At 40.8% G+C, this 27271-nt stretch overlaps 1 protein-coding gene across 6 annotated transcripts in view; it reads right to left on the bottom strand.

Annotated features, from left to right (window-relative positions):
* Window positions 1-945: 945 nt before the first annotated feature.
* esrrga (estrogen-related receptor gamma a) overlaps window positions 946-27271 on the bottom strand; it is a 295738-nt gene continuing 269412 nt past the window's right edge. For 5 of the 6 annotated variants that reach the window (XM_038811800.1, XM_038811809.1, XM_038811790.1 and 2 more), the window contains 2 exons: window positions 7389-7658; window positions 946-3962 (listed from right to left, as the gene is read on the bottom strand). In XM_038811800.1, the coding sequence (XP_038667728.1) occupies window positions 3718-3962; window positions 7389-7658 (515 nt within the window). In that variant the 3' untranslated portion in view covers window positions 946-3717. The remainder of the gene's footprint in view (window positions 3963-7388; window positions 7659-27271) is intronic. The other variant, XM_038811775.1, reaches the window with a different exon arrangement.

The raw sequence follows: 27271 nt of genomic DNA on the forward strand, positions 1-27271 counted from the left end.
GTGCAATTTCAGATAAGAGTAGAGGTTGGGAGTGTGGAATATTGATGGAACAATAAACTCCAATAAATATCTTTCACAGTGTTCTGAATCGGAGAGATCAAAATAACTGCACATATTAGTCCTCATTCAGTTTGTCTTTGCACCCTGCCTCACACTGCTCCTTTAGAAATCTCTGGTTCTGCCCTGCTAACTACAGCACGCTTTTTCGGTTACAAATTGTGAATACAGAAAGGTAGAGCTGTTTAGAGTAATGAACATGCCATTGCTGCTGTGTGTTTTAATCAGAGGGTACCTGATAGAGTGGAACATTTTAATAAAATATCGCAGTGTTGAAAATGACAAGAGGGTGTTGGTAAGTTAAAATACCAGCTACAACAATAAAAGATCTGGCATTGATTCTCATTTTCTCTACCTCGACCTAGCACCTCTTCTGTGGTTACTTCAGGATGTCAGATCAATTTTCCTTTTTTATTCAACTCAGTCACCTTGGCCCATAATGTTGAGAATGAGAGCTACCTCATCAGCAAGTCTGCCCTGAAAAACACATGCAGCAGTGGCCGAAAAATGATGCCACCCCCTGCCTTATTATTCTTTCCTCTAGTGTGGGTGGCACTTGGCCTGTCAGTAGTTAATGTCAAGTGAGAAGGGAACTCTGAACTCCTCTTCCTGCAACATTAGAGCTCTAAAGTGCAGTGCTGCTATTCCAAAGCGGTTTTGTGGTGATATGTGGACTGCGGTGATAGAAAAGCTATCACCATCAGAGTTTTGAACAAAATCTGGCCGCAATTACTGCAATCTGCATTCGTGCAAATCAGTAATCCCAATATTGGCTGTTTAGAGGTCCCATTGTCACAACAGTATAAAAACAAGACATAAAACTCAATTAGTCCAATTTTGTTGAGCTCCGCGTTTCCAAAAAATACACATTCTACAAACTCAAGCATGTAAAAGTGGAAGCTTGTTTAATATTGCTCTACCATCATCCTGAAAGGCATAATTAGAGTACACATTGGAACTGATTAAAGTTACAGAATCATTGTCTCCTTTTGCATTAACAATATATACAATATAAAATAAATACATTTACACAAATGGACATTTGTCAGAGCACACAGTATGATACACGTCACAAAAATATACAGTTGATTGTTTACAGATGTGAAGCACAAAGCTTGCCTAGACCTACAGACATGGTTTTTCACTACAGGTTAAACTTCAACTCCTGGTATTTGTAGCTTTTTTGAAACTTTTTTTTCTGCTTTTAAACTTTGCATGTAAGACTGCCATAAATTGTTTGTAGGCAGGTAAACACAGATGCATAAATAATTTAAATACAACCACCAACACCCAACATTCTGTTCTATATAAGAAAAATAGCTGTTTATAATTTTTTCACATTATTTTTGAAACTTGTCTTTTTTTTTTTAAATGCAAATAGTGGAATAAATATTTGTTCTGATTGAAATGCAAGTGCAACTGTTGAGGAGTCACACAATCATATTGCCATAATTAAGCAGGAAAAAAGATAATTGTAAAGAAAAAAAAAAGGAAGAAAAATTAGATACAGCTTAAAACATAGAACCTTCATTTTAACTATCTCATTTTGCTGTTCTGAGATTTTGCTGTGGGTTCTAACCATAAGCATGCGCAAAATAAACCTTAAATCCATCCCTTGCACTCCACAGAGCTAAGCTCCTGCTACTCAAAATCAGCACCTTACTCCCAGGAGTTGGATTTTTTTTTAAAGGGTCGTGCCAGTTTCTTAGTTCCCTATTCCAGCTATAAACTTCAAGTTATTGACCACCTGAATGAGCTGCTAATGATGAATAAAGTCTAGAATCACAGTACAGTCAATTCTCTACTGAGAAACCACAATCTACTATATAGTCTTGTACGGCTAATGATACACAGTATTTATAGCACAAGGTTGATGCATGCCATCAACCTTTTTGTCTTTTTCTTTTTTTTTGTTCAAAGCACACAATGTAGCAGTAGTTTGGGAAACTTGTCTGCACCAAAAACTTGTAACGACACAAAGCTGGTTTCAACAACCGTTTGAGATGTTTGAACGTAGCCATATTTACAGCATTTAAAAATTAGACATTTACCTATTGTTTGGAAATATTCAAATTCTTTTCTAAGATATACATTATTATTCTACAATAAACTGTTACACAAAATATCCCTTTTTAAATTAATGATTTAAATGTGTATTGTCGGAAGAGATATTTGTTTTGATTCTTAAACTATTTGTTCTTATTATTAATAGGAGCAATCTTATCACCAGTAAGGAATAGAATACACTATCTCCTGAGGAATTTTACATCCATTACTGTCACTAATTCTACCCTGTGTCTAATGCGTACAATCACAAGAATCTAACACCACAATAAGAACAAGACAACAGTCTTTGAATTCAACTAAAATTAGAAGAACACAGCAAACATGAAACATTGCAAGCTGAACTACAACATTTTTTTTTGTTTCCAATACATGACCTCAGGTTAGGCTCACAATCTTTGATTACATAAGTGTACACAGAAGAGGATGTCACATGGTACAACAGGGAGCAGCTACTAATACTGACATTTTGAGTACTTGGTACAGGTTAGCGCCTTCATTTGTTTTAAACTGTAGCAAATGTAGCCTTTAAGGGGGAGGAAAAACATCTGATTAGTTGCTAAACCAAATTTACACCTTAACAGTCATGTTTTGAATGGTTAATAAATATGCTTGTCACGTACATTATTTTACATTAGTACCATATTTCCAAAGTATGCTGGGGCAAGCTAGTGTATAATCTTGTTGCATTGGATTCAATTGTCAGATCAACTAGCCTATCAATAAAGGTGTAATCTAATTGCAATAATGAACTTGAAGCTATGTATTATTATTACCTTGTGTTAAAGAAGTTGAGGATTTTGACTGAACTGGCACTCAACATAAATTGCATCCATAAAAAGTATGCACCTTCTCATTCGCTATTGCTTAAGATAAATTCACAGATTAATAAAATGGCTGTAGTGGTAAAGCTGGTACAAAAAACCCATAAACAACATCAACAACAAAGGTTTTAAAAAAAGTTTTGTTTGTTCTTCATAACTGTCCATCGTTTTTCCAGCCAGCAAATAAATGCAGTATTTTTCAGTATTGCGTGACTGAGTAAAGCTTACTATTCCCTGAAATAGACATAGTTCCTAACCTAAGAAAGATCTGGAAGACTTGAAAACAATTAAGGAATTAAATGGCTGTAACTGATCTAAGGTGGAAAAAATGCAATGAGAAGAAGCAGCCAATGCAACGCTGCTCCGTTGCCTAATTACAGACTGTTCATATGGAACCTAATACTGCATTCAGTCAATGCGCTGTACTGTTAGGTAAAACAGTTGTCAGTCTGAATCCTTTGTTGATGGGGATATTTCTCTTATTATTAGTTCAGTGGCATCCATAGTCTGGATTCCCATCCTTTGGCAGGGCTGGCTTCTTTCTCTCTCTTCATTTAGAGACCTCATTAAAAAGTTCAACAGCAAAATCTGCATGAAAAAATCCTAGAAGAATGAAAGCTGCTTCACAGTCATACTGCTAAATATCAGTGCAGTTTTTTTTTCAATTAAACACTACAGTTAACTTTTGTCTTGTTCAATTCCTATGCTTCTTCCCTTTGCTGTGGCCTAACCCATTCTGTGTGTTTTCATGGGAAGGCCTAGGTTCTTCTAGTCAGACCTTGGCCTCCAGCATTTCCAAGAATAGTTTGTGCATGGGAACTTTGCCTTCCAGTTTGATGTTGTAGAAATGTTGCACAGCTTTGGTAGAGGTCTGCCGGAGAAGAGGGAGAGTCATCAGTAGCTTACCAGCACGGCGAGGGTCTTCCCCATGCTGCCCAGCCTCATAGTCCTGCAGGGCCTCATGCAAGACATCTTGCAGCTTCTGGACAGCCTCAACATCTTCTATGTGCATTGAATCTACAAGACAACATGAAAGTTCTGTTAACACAACTATAAGTAAAGCAAGAATAGTGTACACATATTTGATGCTATTTTAAAATGTTTAACTTATGGTTGAAGTTTAAGCACGCTTACAATGTTGATCAGCTGAAACTTAAACTCAGCTCCATGTTTAAACAGAACAATTCTAACCTTCAAATAAAGGAACACTTCACTTTAAAAAAATGTCTGATATTTAGATTATGTTTAATGGCTTTTAATTGCCTAATAACTGTATTTGTTGGATTTTCATAAGCAAAGTATTTGCAAATGTGCCTTTGTAATTTACTTTCTGTTACTTGTCCTCTACCTAATTTCTCTATCAATTATATGATGAAACTTACAGGAAAGCTCCAAGTAGACAACTACAGCAGTGAATTTGGCCAACACTTTAATTTATAATCAATGGGCATTTCACAGTAAAAAGTCAAAATAAATTTAACACAATGATTGAAAAGGTGAAAAGAACATTCTAAATGGAACAGCTTTCAGTGAAGTGGTTTAAAACAGGATTTTTAGCTGAATATCAAAGGTCCTTCCATTTGTATGAATGCTTTGCTTTCTTAGTTCTGCAATGGATAATGAAGTTCTGATAGTTCCAATGTTTTAAACATTTTATTTATTTTGGGAAGATAACTTTTTTTCATTTAGTTATACATATATTTCTGCTCGAGAGTGCATTTCACAGCACCATGAATCAGTCGTGTAAATGCAGCAAAAAGATTTGGAGTTGTGAGTTTTATTGTTAATAAAACTAGGGTTGCTTTCTCCAGCTTGTAGTTTGTAAAATATGATGATTGGTCTGCTTAATCTTCCTGCAATATTTTCTTTTTAAGTTGTTGTAGTATTTTTGCAGCATTCCAGGATAGGTCTTAACACTTTTAGCTTTATATTTTCCTGAATTGCTACAATCCAGAGAAACTCAAGTCTTATCTGCTATCGTTCAGCTACAGTGTGATTTTATTCCGAAGCAGCTTAAACTATATTTGACAACACCTAAAAAGCATTTTAGTCCAGCATGCAAACATACATACTCCAAAAATGTGCAGATTAGGTGGATTGGCCATGCTAAATTGCCCTTAGTCTCCAAAATTGCCCTTAGTGTTCGGTGGGGTTACTGGCTTATGGGGATAGGGTGGGGGTGTGGGCTTGGGTAGGGTGCTCTTTCCAAGAGCCAGTGCAGACTCGATAGGCCGAATGGCCTCCTTCTGCACTGTAAATTCTATGAAATCACGTTCAGGCAAAATCAAATCGGAAGCAGGGAGAAAGTTTTCAATCCAATTTAGTAAAGTCCGAAAAGAATAGCGTATTAGTTGTCTGAAATTGCTGAGCTTAGAAATGTCATTGACAGCTGAAGGGCTCCTGACTTCATACGCGCTCCATCGTCAGAGCAGTGAAGTGCCAACAACCGTTGCTGAGACAAATTTAAAAAAAGTGCAACTTTTTGCTGAAACAATTTCCCTCCCATCAATCTGGGAATTTGCGCATCAATATATGAGATGAACTGTTAATTACAAAATCAATTAAAAAATAATTTTCAAAACAGTCACGCTTTGGTTCTCTGGGGTACAATTTGGCAGAAGGTTCATCTCGGACCCACCAAATCAAGAGCTGTCATCCGAAAATAAGCGAAAGCAATCTGGTTTTTCATTTTTCAGCGTGGCTGAGCCCAGCCTGAGATTGATCAGCACATATGGCCTCAGAAAACAAACTGTCAATACCTTGAATGCTGTAGAATTTGAACAAATGGCTGTCCTCCCATTCAGCTACTCATTGCATTCCATTTAACAGATTTTATTGACAGTTTCCTTCTTGTAATTAAAGAGAAAACTACTGGCCGGCAACCAAGATAAAGTTCAAAGATTAGGTCAAAACAAAAGAAGGCAGAGGGAAATAGAGGGACACGGCGTGATTGTCAACAGTACACAACACCAGAGCTGTTATTGACACACAGGTAGCTAACGATCAGCATGTTATTAAAGAGTGATCTATCATGAACTTTATGCAAATGTTAAAGTGCCTAAAGACCACGATAAAGCATTGGGGAGAAGGGAAAGAACAACAAAGCACAAACGATTTTATTCATGATTCATTCCCAATTGCTTCTGCACTTTAAATTCAAATCTGGATAATGTACGTGCTGGAAAAATTAACCTCTTTTGTGCTGGTAAAAAGCACATGCATTCAGGGGAAACAAAATCTGCTTTTCAGATTTTTATGACAATTTAATGAATATGCTGAAAGCTTATTGAAAACAGATTTTAATTTCAAAAGCATATTCTTAAACAAGATTGAAGCAGTGCAGTATGTTTGACTTTACTAAAGGAGCAGCATAATTAAGTTTGCAATTCTAAATGATTTTATGTAGAACTGTAATTGGCAACATCAATTTCTCACACACATTGTCAATTGCTTTTGTCCAACAATGAATACTTCAGTAATAAAAACAGAAAGTGCTGCAAAAGCGCTTCTAGCGACATCGTGGAGAGACAGAGCTGCCGTTTCAATTCGACTATGACTCGTCTTCAGACCTGAAGTTCTTCAGTTATGAAGAAGAATTAGACTCAAAATGTTAATTCTGTTTCTCTCTCCACAGATGCTGCAAGGCCTGATTAATTTTTCCAACAGCTTGTTTTTAATTTCAGATTTCCGGCATCCACAATGTTTTGCTTTTATTTTTTAATTGTTGGGCTTGATACAACGTAGTGACCTTTCATTATAAACTAAGTTTATACTTAAGACCACACAACGTAGGAGCAGAAGTAGGCCATTTGGTCCATCGGGTCTGCTCGGCCATTCAATAAGATTGTGACTGATTTGATATGATAATCCTCAACTCCACTTTTCCGCCATATCCCATCACCCTTGATCCCCTTACCAATTTAAAATCTGTCTGTCGCAGCCTTGAATATATTGAATGACCCAGTCTCTACAGCTCTCCGTGGTCAAGAATTCTACAGATTCACTATATTCTGAGAGAAAAAATTCCTCCTCATCTCTGTCTTAAATGGGTGACCCATTACTCTGGTCATAGACCCTCTCACAAGGGGAAACAACCTCTCAGGATCTATCATGTCAAGCCCCTTGAGAATCCTATATGTCTCAATAAGGCTGCCTCTCATTCTTCTCAACTCCAATAAGTACAAACCCAAACCTACTCAACCTCTCCTCATAAAAAACTCTCTTCATACCCATGATCTACCTCGTGATCCTTCTCTGGACTGCCTCCAATGCCACTATATCTTTCTTTAGACAGGGGACCAAAACTGTTCACAATATTTAAACCAAATCAAAACAAATTTCATAGGAGAATTTGCAACCACAGAAGGGATGAAAACGGTTTGAGTGAGCGAGAAAGATAATAACGTATCGAAATTGTGCCTACAGTCAAGCAACTGTGCCAACCTGAATTAGCAAGTGCTATAGCTTTGAGGGTGACGAACTCTTCTTTCTCCAGCTTCATGCTCTTGTATTTCTTTACCAGCTGCAGTATAGCGTTATTCAGATCAAGAAGCCCAGCTAGCTTCGACTGGTCTTCATCCATGATGTAGTCTTCAGCATACACCAGCTCATCCTCAAAGGACAGTGACCTGTACACAATCCCCAAGATCAGAATCTCCATCCAGGCACTCTGGAGGAGGCTCATCTGATCAGCCAGAGATAATGTGGAGAACCCTGAAAAGAAAAATCAAGAATGTAACAGTGTTACCATGCCACGCACGGTGGAAACATCCAGCTAAGATCACGAGAAATATTAAATTGCTTTCATTTCGGCGTTAATACCTCTTCTCACCCATCAAAATACAACTTGACTCAATTCACAGAAACAATACCTTATTTGCACTCTCAATACTGTGAGGGGTTTTATTTTGTGCATGGGAGGTGGTGAGGGGAAAAATCCTGAGTTCATCAAAGAAGATAAATCAGATGTGTGTGGGGAGAGAAGTTAAATGAGCAGGGATTGCCATTTCTTTGATTAAATGCTATAAATCATGGGTCGGCTCTAAGGAAACTTTATAGGTTTCACTACACTCTCATATTGCAGCATGACAAACATTTCAAATTTATTTTTGTTCTGTCAGTGTTATCACATATTTAATATCATATTAATATCATCGAATTTTAATATATATTGCTCAACTGTACTGCTCTGATTAATAGTTTGATGATGCAAACGTTGTGATAAGGACTACTTATATTCTAGCAAGGCTGTGATTACTACTGGACTGCTCAATACTACTATGGTGAAGTACGAGCATTGCTTTTGGCTGAATCTCATCGCATTTACTCTGTTGCAGACTACGATGGATTGGCTCCTGAGCAGCACTCAGATTATGCAAGAGTCATAAATGAACATGGTGATATCACGGTTTTCCTGAGAAGGATTCAAGTGAAAGTCAGAATTCCAGTGCAATTCAATAATTTAGGTGGGTAACATTGCGACAAAATGGTTTTGCAAGTATCTAAAGTTCAACGTGCTGTGTAAATTAGGTTATATATGATTGAAAACATTTATTTCTTATTTTTCCTGCAACGCTGTCTTGTCCTTCTCAATGGTATTATGTAAGTGAGTGATACTGCTTTTACAATTGGGGAGACAAAAGTAACACAGGTGTGATACGGAATAGCAAATCCGTGCTCGTTTACCAGGGGAGGGGGGCGTTTTAAAACATCTGTTCAGGCAAGGCTGTCACACTGAAGGCTTTGCTACATGAATCAGTTTGCTTTATCCCTGTCTAACTAGAACACTAATGGCAAACAGCTCATTATATGTCTTTCAGGCTATTGTTTATACCAACTACAGTACTAATTTATTATCTCCTCACTGTTAAGATCTACAATCTTATTAACAGGACAAGAATGGTTTACAGCTTTTGAGGTGTTTTTTCTGGCCTGCCAATGACATGCAATGGAATGCCAGTTGGCAGAGCAGACCAAAAGCACTTAATAAAATCATCAAAGGGGATTAACCAAGCTTTCAAAGTGAATGTGTGTGCACACACATTTGAAGGGAGTGGGTAAAGGGAAGGAAGGTAACAAATGATGTAACAACTGTCAACAGCCTAATTAATCATCAGACCATTGAACACACCCGTTCATCTTTTTCAACAATACCATTTCTGAAAAGCTCAAATTACCCTGTTTTGATGGAATCTACTATTGTAGATGGTAGCACATAAGTCGGCCCAGCAAATAAGACAACAGCATTATATCCACCCCCAAAATCATATTTTTATATATACTCAGCACATACATCGCCCGCACCAATCCCCTTTTTCAGCCATGCCATGATACACTCACATTAGTAATCGGCTTCAAAAGTATCATCCCACAAATGGATGCTTCACTTACAGGTACCTTCTAACTGAGGTGCAAGGGATCAAGCAGGTAATGTGGGCTGTGCTGCGAAGATGCTGGGAGTTTAAGCCACACCCTCACAGAGCACACACTGCAGGACAAACAACAAAGACAGCAACTACCGACACCAAGGCCGGTGGTTTGCTTTTATACTGAATGTAAAAGTCAACCTCCATTTTTGGAGGGATGTTTCAAGGCTTCGAAGGTCAACTTATACATCCACATCTATGGTAATTTTACAGTCCTTGAAACGTGCACAGAGATTACGATGTGAATCAACCCAGGCCCACGATGCGGGCAACAAGCCAACTTTGTGTTGCTTCGTGATTTCAGTGACCAGCTAGCACACACCACTGAATACATCAGCAAAGGGGTCAATATTGTGAGTGTTTGGTCTCACTTATAGGTAGCAAGCAATGCTTAAAGATATCCTGCAAAGGAGGTGCAATCTAACTGGAGTAGTTTCTGCCAGATATGCTGGAAGTGAGATTGACCTGTGAAACATTGAATCATGGCACAACATGGGGAGGCAGCAGACTCCACTTGTTTCCGGCACTGTACTGGAGGCCTGAGTGGTGCAGATGGAAGGCAGGAGGGACGTCCTGTTGTCAAGATTGACAGGAGGCCCTTCAGACACGCACTCAGAAGGCAGTGAGAATAGATTACCATGAAGGACATTGCCAGAATTCAGCTCAGACAATCTGGATATAGGGCAGAATTCTCTGGTCCCCCAGTTGCGTGATTCTCGGTGGCGCATCGTTCGTTGGCAGCAGGATTCTCTACTCCCACAGCTTTCCCCATTGGAGCCCCCACATGCCACTGGGAAACCCGCGGGGCTGCGCTGCCAACGGGAAAAGAGAATCCCAACGGCTGGAAATTTCCGGCCATAATCTATAACACGTTCAATGACCTCACGTTAGTGGGGAAGGTCAGTGAATGCATTTCTAAATTGCACATGCCACTCACAAGAATTCGAGCCTCAGACGCTGTTCAATTCACCGCATGCCATCATTCACCTCAAAAAAATCTCTATCAATTAGGACTCAAACTCATGTCTTAAGTTTCACTTCACACATTTAGCACCGCTGCAAACCTCACAGCAACATCTAATAGGCTGACATTCAACTATGACAACCGCATCATCCAAACAGATTGCACAACTCTCTCACTGACATGCTTCCCTCTCTCTTGCAGCAAATAGGTGGTGTACAACCAGAGGCTTAGTGGAGGGGGACAGATGTGTGCATATTTTAACCAAAATGAAAGAGGCAGTTCTCGCTATGATGGGGGAATTGAAACTGTTGAAGATGGCAGGATGACAATACTTAAAGCTCCTTTACAAATCCCATTTCCCCCTCATCCCCCACTCTTCCACTTTATAAACTGTAGATGGTGTAAGCATGCACCCCCTACATGGCCCTCCCCCCATTTCTCATACAGCAATCTTAACCTTTTTGTTTCCTTTACGGCACACAGGAAGTGCAACATAGCAAAACTGTGATGTTGAAAATACAAATTTTACACTTGCAACCAGCAGCTCAGATAGTGGCACTGCCTGTAGATTGGAGGATAACGTAGGGACAGGAACTGCACATGGCCAAAAACCAGGCTTGAGTGGCCTGCAGCTTTGGGAGGGGGTAAGGCTAGCACTTGGAGCCACTCGCTCGAGAGCGAGGTTGCGCTTGGGTTCCTCTACAGAGGACACAGGTAAGCATTTTGATGAGGCTGTGTCCAGGAACCATGCAAACACAAGACTGCTGCAATCATGGTTGTGGACTACAGTGTGTAATAGGGCTTGCAGTCTGTCCTCCAATAGATTGCCCAAATTGTTGAAGTGTTGCTAGGGAGAATTGTCAGGGGTTCCATTGAGCACTGCTGTCCTCTTTCAAGAAGATAACATTTGTCCTCCTAACCCTGCTATTCCAAAGTGGTCATTGCTGTTGCCAGGCAAATATTCAGCCTAGATTTCTGCCATCCATGTTGGGATGGTGCAATCTAAAACAAGGCTTTGTAGGGCCAGAGCCGTTTGAAGTTATCCTCCAAAGCCATCTGCAGTCTCCTCCACTGCAGGTCAGCAACCTTCCATCAACCATGCTGCAGCCACTGGAGTGGTGCTGCACAGGAGCACTAGGCCAGGTAAAGAAAAGTTACAGAACAGAGGCACTAAATTATTACACAAGGCTGATCAACTGACTTTTGACGACAATATGACAGGATTTCATTTGTAAAATGAATCTGGAATGTTTATTTTGCGGTGGCATTTATTTTTTGCATTGTAGTCAAGCAGATGCTGTGATGGTCTGAGAGACAAGAAAGATAAGGAGCGGAATCCTATGCCTTCTCCAGCCAATGGCCTTCCTGCCCCACCATCATTTGAGGATCTTAAGTGGCCAATTAATGGTGTTAAACCAGCAATGGGTAAGAGGTTGCGCCATGTGGGGAACAAGACAAGCAAACCATGGCATGCTAGACTGCCAGCTCCTGGGAGCAGGAGGGGTTCCTTCGCTCAACAACACTCAGAGATTGATCAAGGGACCCAGCATGGGAAAGGAGTCGGTTCACTGAAAGCCACCTTGCTGCCAAACCCCAATGCCCACCCTCTCCATGACCCCTGCCCTGCAACTCCATTTCCACCATCGCTCCCCTGTGCCTATGTCCATCATCAATCCACGGTCTTGAGCTGGTGTAGTGCTGGCAGCAACCACTGCTGAGTACAGAAGGGCTGCTGCCCTCCACTCCTGGTACCCTTGATCCTGTCAAGTGCCTGAATGGCACAAGATGTGACCGGCCTTACTGAAAAGAGACGATGGGGGATTCCCGCTGACCCTCTAGTCTGGTAAGCGGCCGAGACCCCCTCGCCTCCATAACATTCCACCCAAGGTGCGGGAATGTTGGTTCATGGAAAATTGGGTTACAGTTACTCACATCACACTCAGATGAGTGCTCCATGGATAGCCTTGGCAGAACAGAGCTGTCCAAGTTAACTTCTCCCTCCGGCTTCCTCGTGTTACTGCTCCTCAGTTATTCCTTGATATCTGATGGCAAGGCATATTTCCCCCTCATGGTGGGAAGATTCTGCAGCATGCAGTGACCACCATAAACCATAATAACTACTCTGCTGAATAATGTAGAGCTCGTTCAGAGATGTCTATCTTGCAGAAGTGTTGTTTTTGCATTCCAATGATTTGTTCCATCATACCTCATGCGGTAGCCTGACTTTCATGGTATGCATGTTTCCCACGCAAGTGTGGGTTGCCCACCAGAGTCACCACCTACCTCGTTAGCAAGAACCCCTTTTCACCCAGCAGCCACCCTTTGGTTTGCCTACTGACTCAATGCAGATGGTACTCTGGACTTACGCAGCATAAAGACACTAAGCATGTCAAGATACAGGACACTGACCTGCATGTTTTGCTGCCGTTGGTCACATACCAGTCTGATATTGAGGGAATGGAATCCCTTCCAGTTCCATCATATTGTAAGAATTGACATACAACGCATGCAAGACAATGTGTGTGAATCATGGGGAAACCTGTAATGTTAGCAAAGCCATATGCTCGCTCCACCTAATTTGCGATGCCAAATGAGAATGAATATAGTTAGCTTTCATTGAGTTGACAGCCTCAGTAACCTCTCTTGTGCAACAGTGGACAATAAACTGCAGGATATTATAAATATCTCCAGATCCAGCCTGAAAGGAGTCAGGCACATAACATCATTCTCCACAATTATCTCCAGAGCCAATGGCAATGTGGTCTCTGAGGTTTGAAGTGTGGCAGGTGACATATTTCAGTGAGGATATTTTACAGAAATGCAGATTTTTCACACATTGTTTCTCACCGAGGTTCAGGTTGGAGAACTGAATCTCTCAGTAATCTGTCTGTGAATAGGTTTCGCCTGAGAGCCATTCTCCCCATCCTGCTCCCTCTTCCAATGACTTTTCCTGCTTTTTGTAGTTTCGGTACATTCTCCTATTCATGCTATATTAAAAGGGGAACGCCTACTAGTACACCCATTTCTAGGAGTAATCCAACTTGAAGTCTACAAATATTCCCTTAGCACCGATCATACCACTCACTGTCGACTTTTGTAGCTTTAAATAAATTTTAAAAGCACCAAACAAATGGAAGCAACAGCCAAAATAAAGCAACCAGCAACTAACTGGCAAGTAGTTAATGACCTCTTTAATAACGTCAGTGGGAGACCCTTTGTGCAGCTGAATGCAGGTTCAGATTTGTGAGGTTAAGAGAGGGCGTGCGCTGGAGTTTTGATCTCCAAATTGGCAGGACTGGTGGCAAATCAACATCACCTGCTGGTTGATGTCATATAGGGCAGCACGGTAGCATAGTGGTTAGCACAATTGCTTCACAGCTCCAGGGTCCCAGGTTCGATTCCCGGCTTGGGTCACTGTCTGTGCGGAGTCTGCATGTTCTCCCCGTGTGTGCGTGGGTTTCCTCCAGGTGCTCCGGTTTCCTCCCACAATCCAAAGATGTGCAGGTTAGGTGGATTGGCCATGATAAATTGCCCTTAGTGTCCAAAATTGCCCTTCGTGTTGGGTGGGGTTACTGGGTTATGGGGATAGGGTGGGGGTGTGGGCTTGGGTAGGGTGCTCTTTCCAAGAGCCAGTGCAGACTCGATGGGTTGAATGGCCTCCTTCTGCACTGTAAATTCTATGTTTTATGTATGTTCTAGGGTTTTCAGACCACTTCAGTCAAATCACATCTCAGCTTAGTGAAATTGGCGTTTTCCATTATAAAACTTGTAGACTTAATCTGCTTTTGTCCTTTTCCATAACCAACTGAATTATAATCATTACTAACAAAATACTCTTGCAATACCTCTTCTTCCTGTAAATTCTATGATCTATGACCTTCCTGCTCTGCCTTCCGGCAGGCACTCATTGCACTCACGCAATCATCCACACCAATATGGCAGCCAGCATCATTTGCCGCACAGATGCCGTTTTAGAATTCCAAGTGCATTTGAAGTGGCCAAAAGATTGGTACAAATGATTCTGATTTTTCACCCAGTAACTTTTATCTGAAAACTGCACTGTTTAAGGTCTTCAGGGATAACATGACAGAAATATTGCGAGGGTCATGGCTGGTTGCTGTCATGATGTATGCTGCCAAATGGTCGCTTTGTTTGATAATGCCGATGCCATTCCTTTCTCAAATTCTGAAAGATTCCTCAGAAACGTTTTATAATAGTGATATGGCCTGCTAACAAGAACACCACTTCACATCTGATTTATTGAGAAACGGATTCATTCTTTTGTTGTAGTCGCAGAGTACCACCCCCATCCAACACAAATAGCAGATGGTCTGTATGTGTGGCCTGCAGCACCTTTCTGTGATGAAGCTTTTTATTCCCCCTACCTAGACACTGCTGTTGGTAAATAATTAGATTTACACATTCCCAATCTACACACATCTTCAGTCTAATAATTAAAAGCAGGATGATTAGTTTATTGAGTGGAAGGAGGAACTTTTTTTATTGAGGCCTATCAATGATTTTATCAGGACAGCACTTTAACGGTTGTCATGTGGGTGCAGGCATCCAATTTTTCTTATCTGACTGATTAATACAAACGCTGTTTCAGGATGCATTAATTAACAGATACAAATCTACGTTCTCATGAAGGGATCAATAAAGAGAAGAAAAGAGGCATCAAAGTGAATTTAGTGCTGATGATGGAGAAGGCACTGTATTGACATTTACGTGTGTGGAAACTCCAAAGTCTCCCCAGTTCTGCTGCAGGCCGCTGCAGCGAAGCTGAAGCCAGCGGCACTTGTCTAGCACTTTTTGATAGGTGAAGTGATGCACTTCAGTCAGCTAAATAAAGGCAAGCATCTCTGTGTGAAGGGCAAAATATATATGCAAGTGACTATTTAAAAGGCATGCGTATTTAGAAAAAGTAAACAATTGCTTCTTTCCAAAAGTTAACAGATTTATCCCAAGTAAATTAACTCTCAAGTTAGAACAGCATTGCCGTTCAATTAATGATTTGGAAAAATGGCCATGTTTGTCGTTTCATCATCAGGCTGGCTCTTTTCTCATTAGGTCTGTTCACTGGTTGAGTGGAATAGATATGAAACATACTCATTTTCATGATACAAGTTGGTGAAAAGAGTTTGTTAAGCCAGTTGCTGGCAGTCTGCATATATACAGCTTATGGTCTTGCTCAATACAATGGGGGCTAAAATTGGATAGCCCCTGGAAACGGGTATGAGGATTGTGATGTGTGATTAACCCATTCCTGTTAATGGCAATGTAGGCATCATACCAACTTTGTGTTGCCTGCTCATGTGATCAATTTCCACACTTAGCCAACCCAACAGTGCTGTTTATTTGCTGAACATCTCAGTGGGGGGCCAATATCGTGAATGGCTAGAACCGCTTACAGTTAGCCTGCAACTCTTAAAAGATACAATGTGGATGGAGTAGGTGCTGGGAGTCATTGTTGAAGAGAACCTGACCTAGGGCAGAGTGAAGGAAGGCACGGCAGGGGAGAGGATGGGCTCCAAGGATTTCAGATGCTCCACTGGAATGCTTGGTGTAAGAGGTGCAAAGGAAGAAAAATGGCTTGTAGCTAATTTGGGCGAAGAAGGCCCACAAGGCACACAGTCAAAGGACAGTGAGGAAGATAGCTGCGGAGATCAGTTTAGTTCCGAGGACCTGGACTCAGTGCTGCAAGAAATTCAAATGAACTCATAGAACAGAATCAATACAGTGCAGAAGGAGGCCATTCGGCCCATCGAGCCTACACCATCCCTCTAAAAGAGCCCTCACCCTATCCCCATAGGGTGGGAAGGCAATGGCGTAGTGGTATCTTCATTGGACTAGTAATCGAGACCCAGAGTAATGCTCTGGGGTTCCGGGTTTGAATCTCGCCATGGCAGATGATGAAATTTGAATTCAATAAAAATCTGGAAGAGTCCAAATGTGACCATGAACCCATTATCGATTGTTGTCCAAACCCATCTGGTTCACTACTGTCCTTTGGTGAACAAAATCTGTCATCCTTACCTGGTCTGGCTGACATGTGACTCAAGATCCACAGCAATGTGGTTGACTCTTAAATATCCTCAGAGATGGGCAATAAATGCTGGCCCAAACAGCGATGTCCACAACCCATGCAAATAAAAAATATCCTAGTAGCCCCAGTGCTAACCACTGTCCCACCATGCCACCCTCACGCAAGTGGTCAAGGTCAGTGAATGCATCTTCCCAGGCCATATCCTACCAACTGCACTAGTAGCCTTGGTCACTGCTAAAATCATCATACCCCTTTCATTTACCAAGCAACAACCTCTATCAATCAGGTTGCATACCTCACTTTCAAAGGTTTCACTTCACCCTCACGCACATTAATTCATCCTGACACCCATGGAGGAGATTGTTCATGCCATATTGAGGCACTTTGTTTAGGCCACAGCCAACTGCAGGATTGAAACTATTGAAAGTGAAGGCAACCACATGCATAATCCACCTTGTCACATCCCATTTCCTCCTCATCCTTCAATCCCTTCTGATATATAAACTCTACATAACATAAACATGCACCTCTTACTTTCCCCCACCTACCTCTCCCCCTGACTCCCCACACTATAACGTTACCCTTATTCATTTTTCCTTTCCAGACAGTGGAGGTTTACCAAGAGGAGACTTGATGATGAAGCCATAGCACATCATTCAATTTCACACTCACTACCATCAACTCAGAGACTGACTCAGCGCATATACTAGAGGATAGATTAGAGGCAGGACATGCATGCCGTGAGACAGTGGGCATGAATGGGCTACAGCCAGGGCAGAGGGTAAGTATACATAGGTACCAGTGGTGGGTGAAGTCGCAAACAGAGAAACTCAGATGAGGATTTTGATGAGGCAGCATGCAGAAGAATGCTGATGGTTATGCACAACAAAGTGCTTGGTGTATTGGGAAGCCTGCCAGAAAGGCTGCAGTTAATGTCAACGATCTTGGATCAAGGTCAAGGATGTCCAGCACTGACTTGGCACAGATATTTGCACAGAGTTTGGCGGTCGATAACCTTTTGTCAAAAATGGAAAAATTTAGAGATGTAACATGCTTTAAGAAATTACAAAGGCAGAGAATTGGTGAATGGGCAAAGAAGAAAAGGGATGGCCTGTGATAGGGTGAAATGCAGCAAAGACCAAAGGTGGAATTCTCCTAGCCCACCAGCAGTAGGTTTGGTGGTGGCCGGGAGTGGAGAATCTAGCGGGAGCCGAAAAGTCAGAAACCTGCCAAAGTAAAATCAAGTTTCAATTCTCCCAACGGGAGGTTAATGCAGGGTCGATCTTCCCACTGGCTGGTGGCATGAACACCATTTCCATTTGCATATATGAATGCTCATGAAAACAGCTGCCCACCGGCATCCCGTCAGGCCATCCAATCTTGAGTCACGCCAGCGGGAAACCACTTTGGCATCAAACCCAATTGCTGATGAGCGGCGTGCACAAGGCGGCCTGCAGTTCGCCAGAGGCTTCGGGGTGACTGCAACAACCTTCTGCCATAGTGCTGCGCGGTTCACCACACTGCCGGGGCAGACCAGTTCCTGCCCCCATCTCCATGCTGAGCTGCTATTCGTGGACAGCACTGCGCTGCTGGACCCACGTGCACCACCATCTCAGACACCGGGACCTTTGCAACCGGCAGCTGATGAGAGACAGATAAAATCATCTGCCGACCCGACAGGTGACTCAGAGGGGAACTTGCCTGTGCATAATTAATGAAGTTCCAAGCACAGAATCTGGAAGGGATCCCACCATTCTGGCCAGTGGGAAAGCACCGCCAGAGCCCCCCAACACACTTAGTCTCAAAATGGAAAATTCCATGCAAAATGGCCAAAGGGATGATGATGCAAAGCAAAATCAGAGATAATGTGATCATTAAAAAACTAAAGCTGGGTCTAGAGGAGGTGTGAACTCTCAGAAGTATCATCAACAGCCACCTTCTGACGAAATAGGGGCAGAGATTATTTTCTGAAATTGTCCTACTTATGTTGCGTCTAGCTGACTATAAAGTATCCAATTGAAAGCTGGAACAGTGTTCCTTGAGCTTCATTGGTACAGTGTAAGACAGTGCGTGAAACTTTTCAGACTGTCGCTGACCTCAACTCCTATTTAAAAAAAATTTAGAGTACCCAATTTTTTTTTTCCAATTAAAGGGCAATTTAATGCGGCCAATCCACCTAACCTGCACATCTTTGGGTTGTGGGGGTGAAACCAATGCAGACACGGGGAGAATGTGCAAACTCCACACGGACAATGACCCAGGGCCGGGATTCAAACCCGGGTCCTCAGCGCCAAACTCCCAGTGCTAACCACTGCGCCACAAGGTCTTACTTCCACAGGCTCCAAAACTACAGCTCCAACATGACAACTTCAACACTAAAACTTGTTTCTACCTCCATCAACAGGCTGCCTTGGTAAACCCATCATTTTAGCCTGTTTTCATGCCGACCAATACTGAATTCTTCCTATTCTATATATATTCTCCCCTTGTCCAGTCCCTCCCCACCTATAGTTGTATCTCTTTTGATGCCTTCTAGCACTCTAGCCATTTGCAGTTTCTGACCATCTCCTTTTCATCACGAATGTCAAATCCTTCTAAACCTCCATTTGCCAGAAGGATGGTCTGAGGGCTCTCTGTTTCTATGGAGGCCCAACCATTCCCATCCACCACTCTCCTCAACCTTGGTCCCAAATTGAACAACTTCTCCTTTAACTCTACTTACTGCCCCCAAATAGGTGTTGCCATGGGAACCCATTTGGTTCTTAGTCATTTAGTGGGATGCTGCCTGACTGAATGGATATTTATGGCATTTTCGGCTTTGATATTAAAGTGCCTGATAGCCAATGTCACATATGAGTGCTGCAGTAGAAGATCAAACTGCTGTCACACAAGGTCGGCTTTCTGCCATGCAAGCTCAGCCTTCATTGCTGTGGATTACAATGTGGAGAGGGGTTGCAGGTTGCCATAGCAGTCCAGCAATCTGAAATTCAATAGATTACTGGGATTGCAAATGCTCTACCCTTGAGAAAATGGTTCCATGGAGCACAAACCATTCCTCACACAGGAAGAAAGCATTCGCCGCTGTAATCCCCTACCCAACCCCAAGTGCGCCTGCCCACCCCTCCCCATGCCCAGCCACCCACAATACCTGCAACATCTCCAATTCCAGCCTGAAATAAGTCAGATAATTCATAGCTCTGGTCACCTTCACAGCTTCCAACAACATGGTTCTTGCCTTCATTGAGATTGCAGCTGTGGCAGCAGTAAGCGGAACACAGATGTTTCACATTGTTCTTGCTGTGGTTCAGTTATGAGAATTGCTCCTTGAACACTAAATGGATATTGCATTCTGCTATGAATCTTTCTCCACCGCCTCCTTCTTCTGGCAGCTTGTCCTGCTCTGTGACCTCTCTGCTCATTCTCCAAATCATGCTGCATTGCAAGGGGAATGTCAATGAGCATATGCTTGTCGGTACAAAAATCTTGAAGTCAGCAAAAGGTCCTCAGCACCTTCTACATCGCTCCTGTAGATTTCTGCAACTTGAAAGAACTATAGAAAGCACCAAACCCTTGTAGAATCATAGCAAATGGGAAGAAATAAACGAGCAACTGACTGTAACTAGTTGATGATTGCTTTAAATGATACAGGTGGGATGTCCTTCTGTGTGTGTTCAAGTGTGTGAAGTTAACAGATGAAACTGATGAAAAATGTACTTCACAATGGCTCTCTTTGACATGAAATCAGCATTGATGTCAATGCTAATTAACATCATGATCTACCTGTCCCACAAACATCCTGCGGATCACTGCAGGTGTTCACTGTGCACGAGGTAATACCTGCAACCACTGGGCATGTGTTACACAAACATAACTTGGAATTCTAGGGGAGTCTGTTGTGCCCAAAAAATGGTGCCAATGACCTCAATTGCTCATCCAGTGCATTCTTTATTTTAATTTTACCTTGGACAGGGAAAAGAGTTTGGAAGGATGGAAACTATGCTGACATTCTTGTACCTCACTTAGAGTTTCTGGTTATATTCATTCCAAGCACCCTGAATATTTATGTTGCCACCAAAACAAGCTTCACTCCAAATTTAGCTCCCCCCCCCCCCCCCCCCTCCCCCAAAAAAAGCAAACACATAGCTGATTCTGTTTGTAGCCCAGGCAGTCCAGGAAACTAAAATGCAGTATGAACACAAGGAACTGCAAGACCCGAGTACTCCCCATGATCCATCACATGATTGCAGTCTTACTCAGACCATTTAAAAGGCACCAACTGACGGTGAAGTAATGACACCTTCTGGTGGTCAATTATGCAACTGTATAGGAAACCTAAGAGCAGACTGCTTGCCTTCTTGGTCAGGTAATGTATGAGGTGGACCTAAAGAATTGGGACTAAATTGACATGAGGCAGGATACAAAATATGCATTTTTCACTGTTTCAAATCAATACCATCTTCAGAAAAATTAAAGTTTCCAAATATTATTTATGATGTCAATCACGGCAAAACAGAGCAATGCATGTCTTGCTCACCATGAAAATTAGGCCGTGCACTTCTTCCACCCCAGGTAATTTTTCGTGAAGCCTCTGCGAGGCCAAAGTACATGAGTAAAGTAGTTAATATTCTGGAAGTTGCTTTTGCAATATCTTTGTCTCAGAAGTGATCCTATGTTCCCTCACGGGAGAGTTGGCAGTTTTGTTTTGAATCTCAGTTCATCAATTTTGATGGACTTCAACATTGCAGTGGTCCTTCCTGGTTTTGATTTTCCACAGAAAAAAACAAAAATATCTTCAAGCACGAACATGATACAGGCATGACATCAGACTTTGACACTATATATATTTTAAAATTTGATAATGCTATGTTCAGGCAAAGCAGTCTTTCACTTAAACATAGTCCTTTATCGAGAAAAGCTTTAGAGTTAAGAAATGCAGGAACTGTAATGTTGAAGTACTTTTTTATGTATACTGGAATTATTTTTTATTGCAACCTCCCTTAACATCCACTTCATCAAATTGGAACATGTGTAGAGTTAGCGAAGCCAACAAACTACCTCGGACCTTTACAAAACGCATGACAGTAGGTGATTTGGGGAGCGAATAAGAGAAAGGATAGAGGACCTGAAATCTAGATGATCGCCTAGCTGAAAAGTACAGCATCATTAAGTTACCCAGGCAAATAGGGTTTTATTATCATTTTGTTCAATTGTTTGACTAAATGTTGCCTAACTACATGCGAGAAGAATTTGGCTGTAAAATAACATAATACAATAGATAACAGAAGGGAGAGAAAAGTTTCCTAATAAAAATCAAAACTGGAGTTTGGTTACACAACTGGCTGCACTGCTTACAGCCATGGACAGGAGTTTGTCTGCATTAATGGTAATACATACACACAGATTTGGAAAAATCTGTTTGAACCCTTAATCCAAGCATTGCTGAGCATTTAACGAAAAATGCACATAATGTAAATTCCAAAGCAGCATTCATTCAGCCTACATTCAAATATATATCCAATGCTCAATACGTATTGAATAATTCTGTTTGCGAAAAGGCAGTGAATATGATGCAAAATAGACAATTTTAACACCTAATCCCCCTGAGTTTGTGTAACAGAGACATACTGATATGTAGACTGGTGCCACTGAGCAGACTGAAGTGGTTTCAGCTTTTATCAGAGGCTGCTTTCATCTCATTGAAACAAGGGATGAAACTCTATGCGGCAACAATACTGGATGAAAAAAAATGCATTACTACTGCCATGTTTATCACAATCCATTTAGGAGCGTTATCATTTGCTCTCGAGGCAGACATCTCAAAGTCTATACCAGGATGGTAAGCTGCATGATTCTAATACACCTAATTAGGAATGCGCAGACTCTTAATTGCATACATTAAGACAATTCATAGCCAAGATTAATTCTAAATATACCCAAGCAGCTGTTTAAGATGCCTGGATTACAGTATGGACTGTACTTTTCCACTTAATTAGATATCAAAATTAAGCAGGAACAAGCATTTTGACATGACAGGATTGAACTGCTGCTTCATGTCCCAGAGCTGCACTTAAGTGACCACTAAACAGAGCTGCACAGATGGAGCAACATTAAATGCTGTACTGGAAAGTAATTTCAAATAATAAAATATCAATATTTACATTTTAATTACTCCTACTGAGAATCACTCTGTCATTTGACTATTGCGAGGACAGCATGGGGTAGTGAAATGACATTGGGCTTCTTACTGGGAGGACTATTTTGTTTCCATTAAGGAATGACAAGTGATCAGAGCCAACAACACCCGGATTTTTGTAAGAATGATACCATTAGTCCGAAACGGCAGCCAGCTTCCACACATAAATGTGCAGGCCAGAGTGGTAGTGTGGTGAAGTGGGGGGAGGCTCACGGGGGAGGGGGCACCTGTGCACTCTGTCAGTAATGACTTTAATGGAATCAGATAACTCTGTACTAGTGAAATGTTCTAGCTCGTTACCTCAAAACTGTGCGATTTTTCCTGCAGCTCCTGCTGCAAAGCTGTTTCGGAGAGTCTGACTCCTTTCTCATCATTTCTGTGAATTTACTGCGCAGAATGCAAAGACATTACTGCACATTCCTCACCCTCCCACTCTAAAATAAATATTAGTTAATATCAGTTAAGATATTTAATCATCCAAACAAGATCCCTTCTTAATGAACAGGATTTCTATTTTATCGGTGTAACCTTTTTAATTGTAGAATTTATTATCTTATGCTCTTATTAGTGTAAATATTAAAGAATATGATAAAACAAATTGCAAATGCTAAGAACAATCTTTGTATTACAGCATTAGCAACTGAAAATAGAATCGTAGAAGCCCTACAGAGCAGGAGGCCATTCGGCCCATCGGGTCTGCACCGACTCTCTGAAAAAGCACTCCACCCAAGGCCACTCCTCTGCCCTATCCTACTAATCCCCTAACCTAATTTACACATCTTTGGACACTATGGGGCAATTTAGCATGGCCAATCAACCTAACCTGCACATCTTTGAACTGATACATTGCGTTCTAATTTGATAGCAATAGCTCAAAATAATATTAGATTTTTAAAGGGTAAACAATAGGTACCGCTATGATATATGATTTTTTTAAATAATCCAATGCCGAAGTATTGTCTGCTGGATTCCTGCAATGACACACAGGTATTCCTGCATGATTTCAAAATGATATTGATAATTAGGTATATACTTGAAAAGAAAAAAATGCAGGGCTCTTGTTAAACAGCAGAATGACAGGATCGCTCTTTTGAAAGGATGGCACAGGCATGATGGGTAAAATGGCCTCTTTCTGCATGGTTCTATAACATATGAGCATCTGTTAGATAATTCACTATAACCTGCAACTCCATCACCTTTTAATAGCTATCTTGCTTAAATTGATACCTGAATCAACATTGTCCAATTGAACAATGATAGAAGAAATACAGCTAACAAATGCTGACCATTTTATTCACCATCCTAATCTATATTATCCAACCTGATTTTCATAGACCTATAGCCAGCTTTAGGTCTTTACAGCCAGCATTACTTCAGGAATAAGACAATGAATATAAACACACGCAGAAAATCCAATCCTCAACCAGAGTAAATCCAGCCTAAGTGGTAACTGAGTGACAATCTTTAATTTGGTCACTTCCAATTACCTCTTATCTTGTTGATTATTACTTGGAAAAACTGGGCTTCAAATAAAACTCTTTCCAACAGGGCAATATTTTTATTCATTAAACTCTTAATCGTATATTGAAATGTCTTCCAGTGGTTTATAAAAAAAATAATAAAAGCCTGCCACCATTTGTAATATTGCAGAAATGAAAGCAATTAACAGGATAAAGTTTTTTTAAGCAAAGTTCACTGTTCACGCAAAAGCGTTTCTTTTGTATATAGTATGCTCCACACAACAGCAAGGAAAATCAAACACTTTGATGCATTTTTTTGGCATTCCATTTTTGATATTGATAGAAAGAAGCACTAAACAAGGACAGTTTTTTTTTAATGCCTGCATTTTCCAAGTCACTCAATTGCTTATCAGCTATACCAAAAACACTGAATGAAGCAAATAGCGGTGGAAAATGGCAGATGTGACAAGTCTAATCTGGGGTACTATGACACTACATTTTGTACAAAATACTTCATTTATGATTGCTTGAGAGGAATTTTCCTTAGTTCAGTGCATCTTACAAATCTAGGCTCAATATATCAGATTCCCTGAACACTCGTCTCCTTCATGCTTTAAAGGAAAGCCACTTCCCCATTTCACAGACCGAGTACCTTTTAATTTCAAAAAAGCCATGGTTCAAAATCTTAATTAATTGTTTCATACTGCTTCAGGATCATTATGCAATGTAATAAAGGACATGTAATTATGAAATTTTACAGCCATTACTGAGGCTGATGGCTCGTATTTCATCATAAGCTTCACCCAATGGCTTTTAGCTACTCCAGTTTCTTTGATGAAGTACAGACAGATCTATCACCCCCAAACAATAACCAGCCCAGGCATCTATAATAGCTACCTACAGATGAAGCAATAGATAAAGATAAACTATAAATCCCTGCACAAATGCAACCACAATGCTTTGGATTGACAAAAGAAGAGGATGAGCTGTCTATGGGAGGCAGCAGCTGTGCATTAGGGCATCCCTCTCCAGCTATCTGTTAGCTGCTCTGTCGTGTGTCGTGTTATACTGTTTCTTCTTCCCTCAGCAGTCCCCAGTAGATTTCTTCTTGAAGTCTATAGCTCCTTTCAGCTAATTCAGCAATTTTAAAAAAGAACTCTACAGACCCCAAGTGTATGACAGTAACAAATGTGGTGAGAGATGGGGATCCTCACAAAAGCTAACACTGCTACGAAGGAATGGGCCAACTGTGTATATCCTGTTCCTATTTTTTTTCTCTCCTTTTATTAAAATGTGAAACAAATATTCCCTGATGAACCATTTCAATGTATTAATGCAGTAAAACTTTGGACTCTAAAAGGATGAAGGCATCACCGGTAATTAGAAGCATATAACTTATAGAAGGTATTTTATTGTACATTTGTAGAAAACAGGTTCCTAATATGTAAACTGTGAAATATGTTTGCACAAGTGTACAGCAATGGGAAAGAAAATCATTTACATAATATCCCTCAGATATAAGTTCGCAATCTTATCCCACCCAATTAGCTTTGCAGCAATGCCTTAGAGCGGTCAGGAATATGTGATTATTCTATTAACCCATCCCATCACCTCCACAACAAACAGTGAACCAGGAAAGAGAGCAAACAAATGAAGCTAATATTTATCCAATATGTGTAGCTTAAATACTAGAAATGTTGGGTAAGCAGGAAAAGACAATTAAATAACAGTTCTTTCTAAAAAGCCCATTCATAATGGAATCCTTCTTCTAATGTCTGGTCAAATTAACACAGGTTATAAAATATAGATATCCCTCCTTTTTTCTCAGATGAGCCACTTGTTCAGTTCATGTGTTTTGTTCTAACTGGAGTAATAGGGCACTGTAGCACTTTGTGATTTACCAACGGCGTTCAACTAGGGTGGTCATATTATAATCAAATTCTGATTTAAAAATAATACATTTTGGAAAAAGTTGATAGCGAGAGTATGGGATATTTTCAGGAACTAAACAGAAAATATTAATGAGTGGATTTTACTAGGAGCAATAGAGGCAGAAAACATGGGTGAATCTCTTTAGCCAAGATAAAACTGCACTGCTTGGCAAACCTAATCTTACACAGTTGTCTGATGCAGAAGCCTATGGGCTTTTGTAAGAAATGCCAGTTCCTCTTTGCCCTCACCCTGGAATCCCTGCTTAGCCTGATGCATTGCTCCCATCTGCTGATGTGCAGAGGTTATAATACTTTAGTAGACTCAGACAGCTCGTATCCAATTCCATTTCCAAGGCCTGCCAGCCCTGCCTGCTTGTTCTCTGATGGAAAGGATGGCCCATTTGAACAGTTATTGGGGAAAGAAATGGCCATTTCATGCTTGTCTGTGAACTTTGCATGAACTGTGAGGAATAATGTACTGTGATGACAGCCAAGTTATTCCTTACAGTAAATTTGCTGTCTGGAATGAACTGAAATAGTGTTTGGTTTGTGTAATTACGTCCATCTATCTTTATATTCCAGAGGCATATCGCAAATTGAAAATACTAAAAATTGACTGTTCATTCTGATATTTAATGATTGCCAATGACACACCAATGATTTATTGGTTACTTACCGATGTGACACATTTGCATCTTATTAGAAGAAGATTACCATTCCTTGAATTCTGAACACAGCTGATCACGACTGATGGATTGATTTGATTTGCAAATGTAATCAAACTAATAAGAGGGAAAAATGTGCAATAATACCTTGTTTTTCGTCTGGCAATCACTCCCTGCCAACAGGCTGATATCCCTGACTAAGCAGCCTCAGAAAAGCATTTCTTGCCGCTTCGTAGGCAAAATGCTTCTCTAATGAAAATTATTTTTTCACCCGCCACATTCTAACTATCTTGGCAATATACTGTCAAGCCAGCTGTGTTTGTTACCGTTTATAAAGGCCACCATCAGTCGCTAGGCTGCTCTAATTTCAGCGCTGTGTTTTTATAAATAAGAGTCTTGCCTAAAAGCAACATTGAATGGTGTGAAAGAGACAGTATATCATTAGCTCCATCTGCTCAAGCCTATATCCTTATTTTCCTTTAAATGATAAAAATTAATTGCATGTCTTGACATTACACTCTTTTAAAGAGGACGGCCTAAACAGAAATTAACATTTTTGCCAGCACTGAGGATAAGTTCAATGGGCTCCCCATTATCTCCAATTAAAATAAACTGGAAGTCGAGGCAATGCGGATTTTAATG

Source organism: Scyliorhinus canicula, chromosome 1, assembly GCF_902713615.1.
Source record: "Scyliorhinus canicula chromosome 1, sScyCan1.1, whole genome shotgun sequence".
Taxonomy (NCBI): Eukaryota; Metazoa; Chordata; class Chondrichthyes; order Carcharhiniformes; family Scyliorhinidae; genus Scyliorhinus; species Scyliorhinus canicula.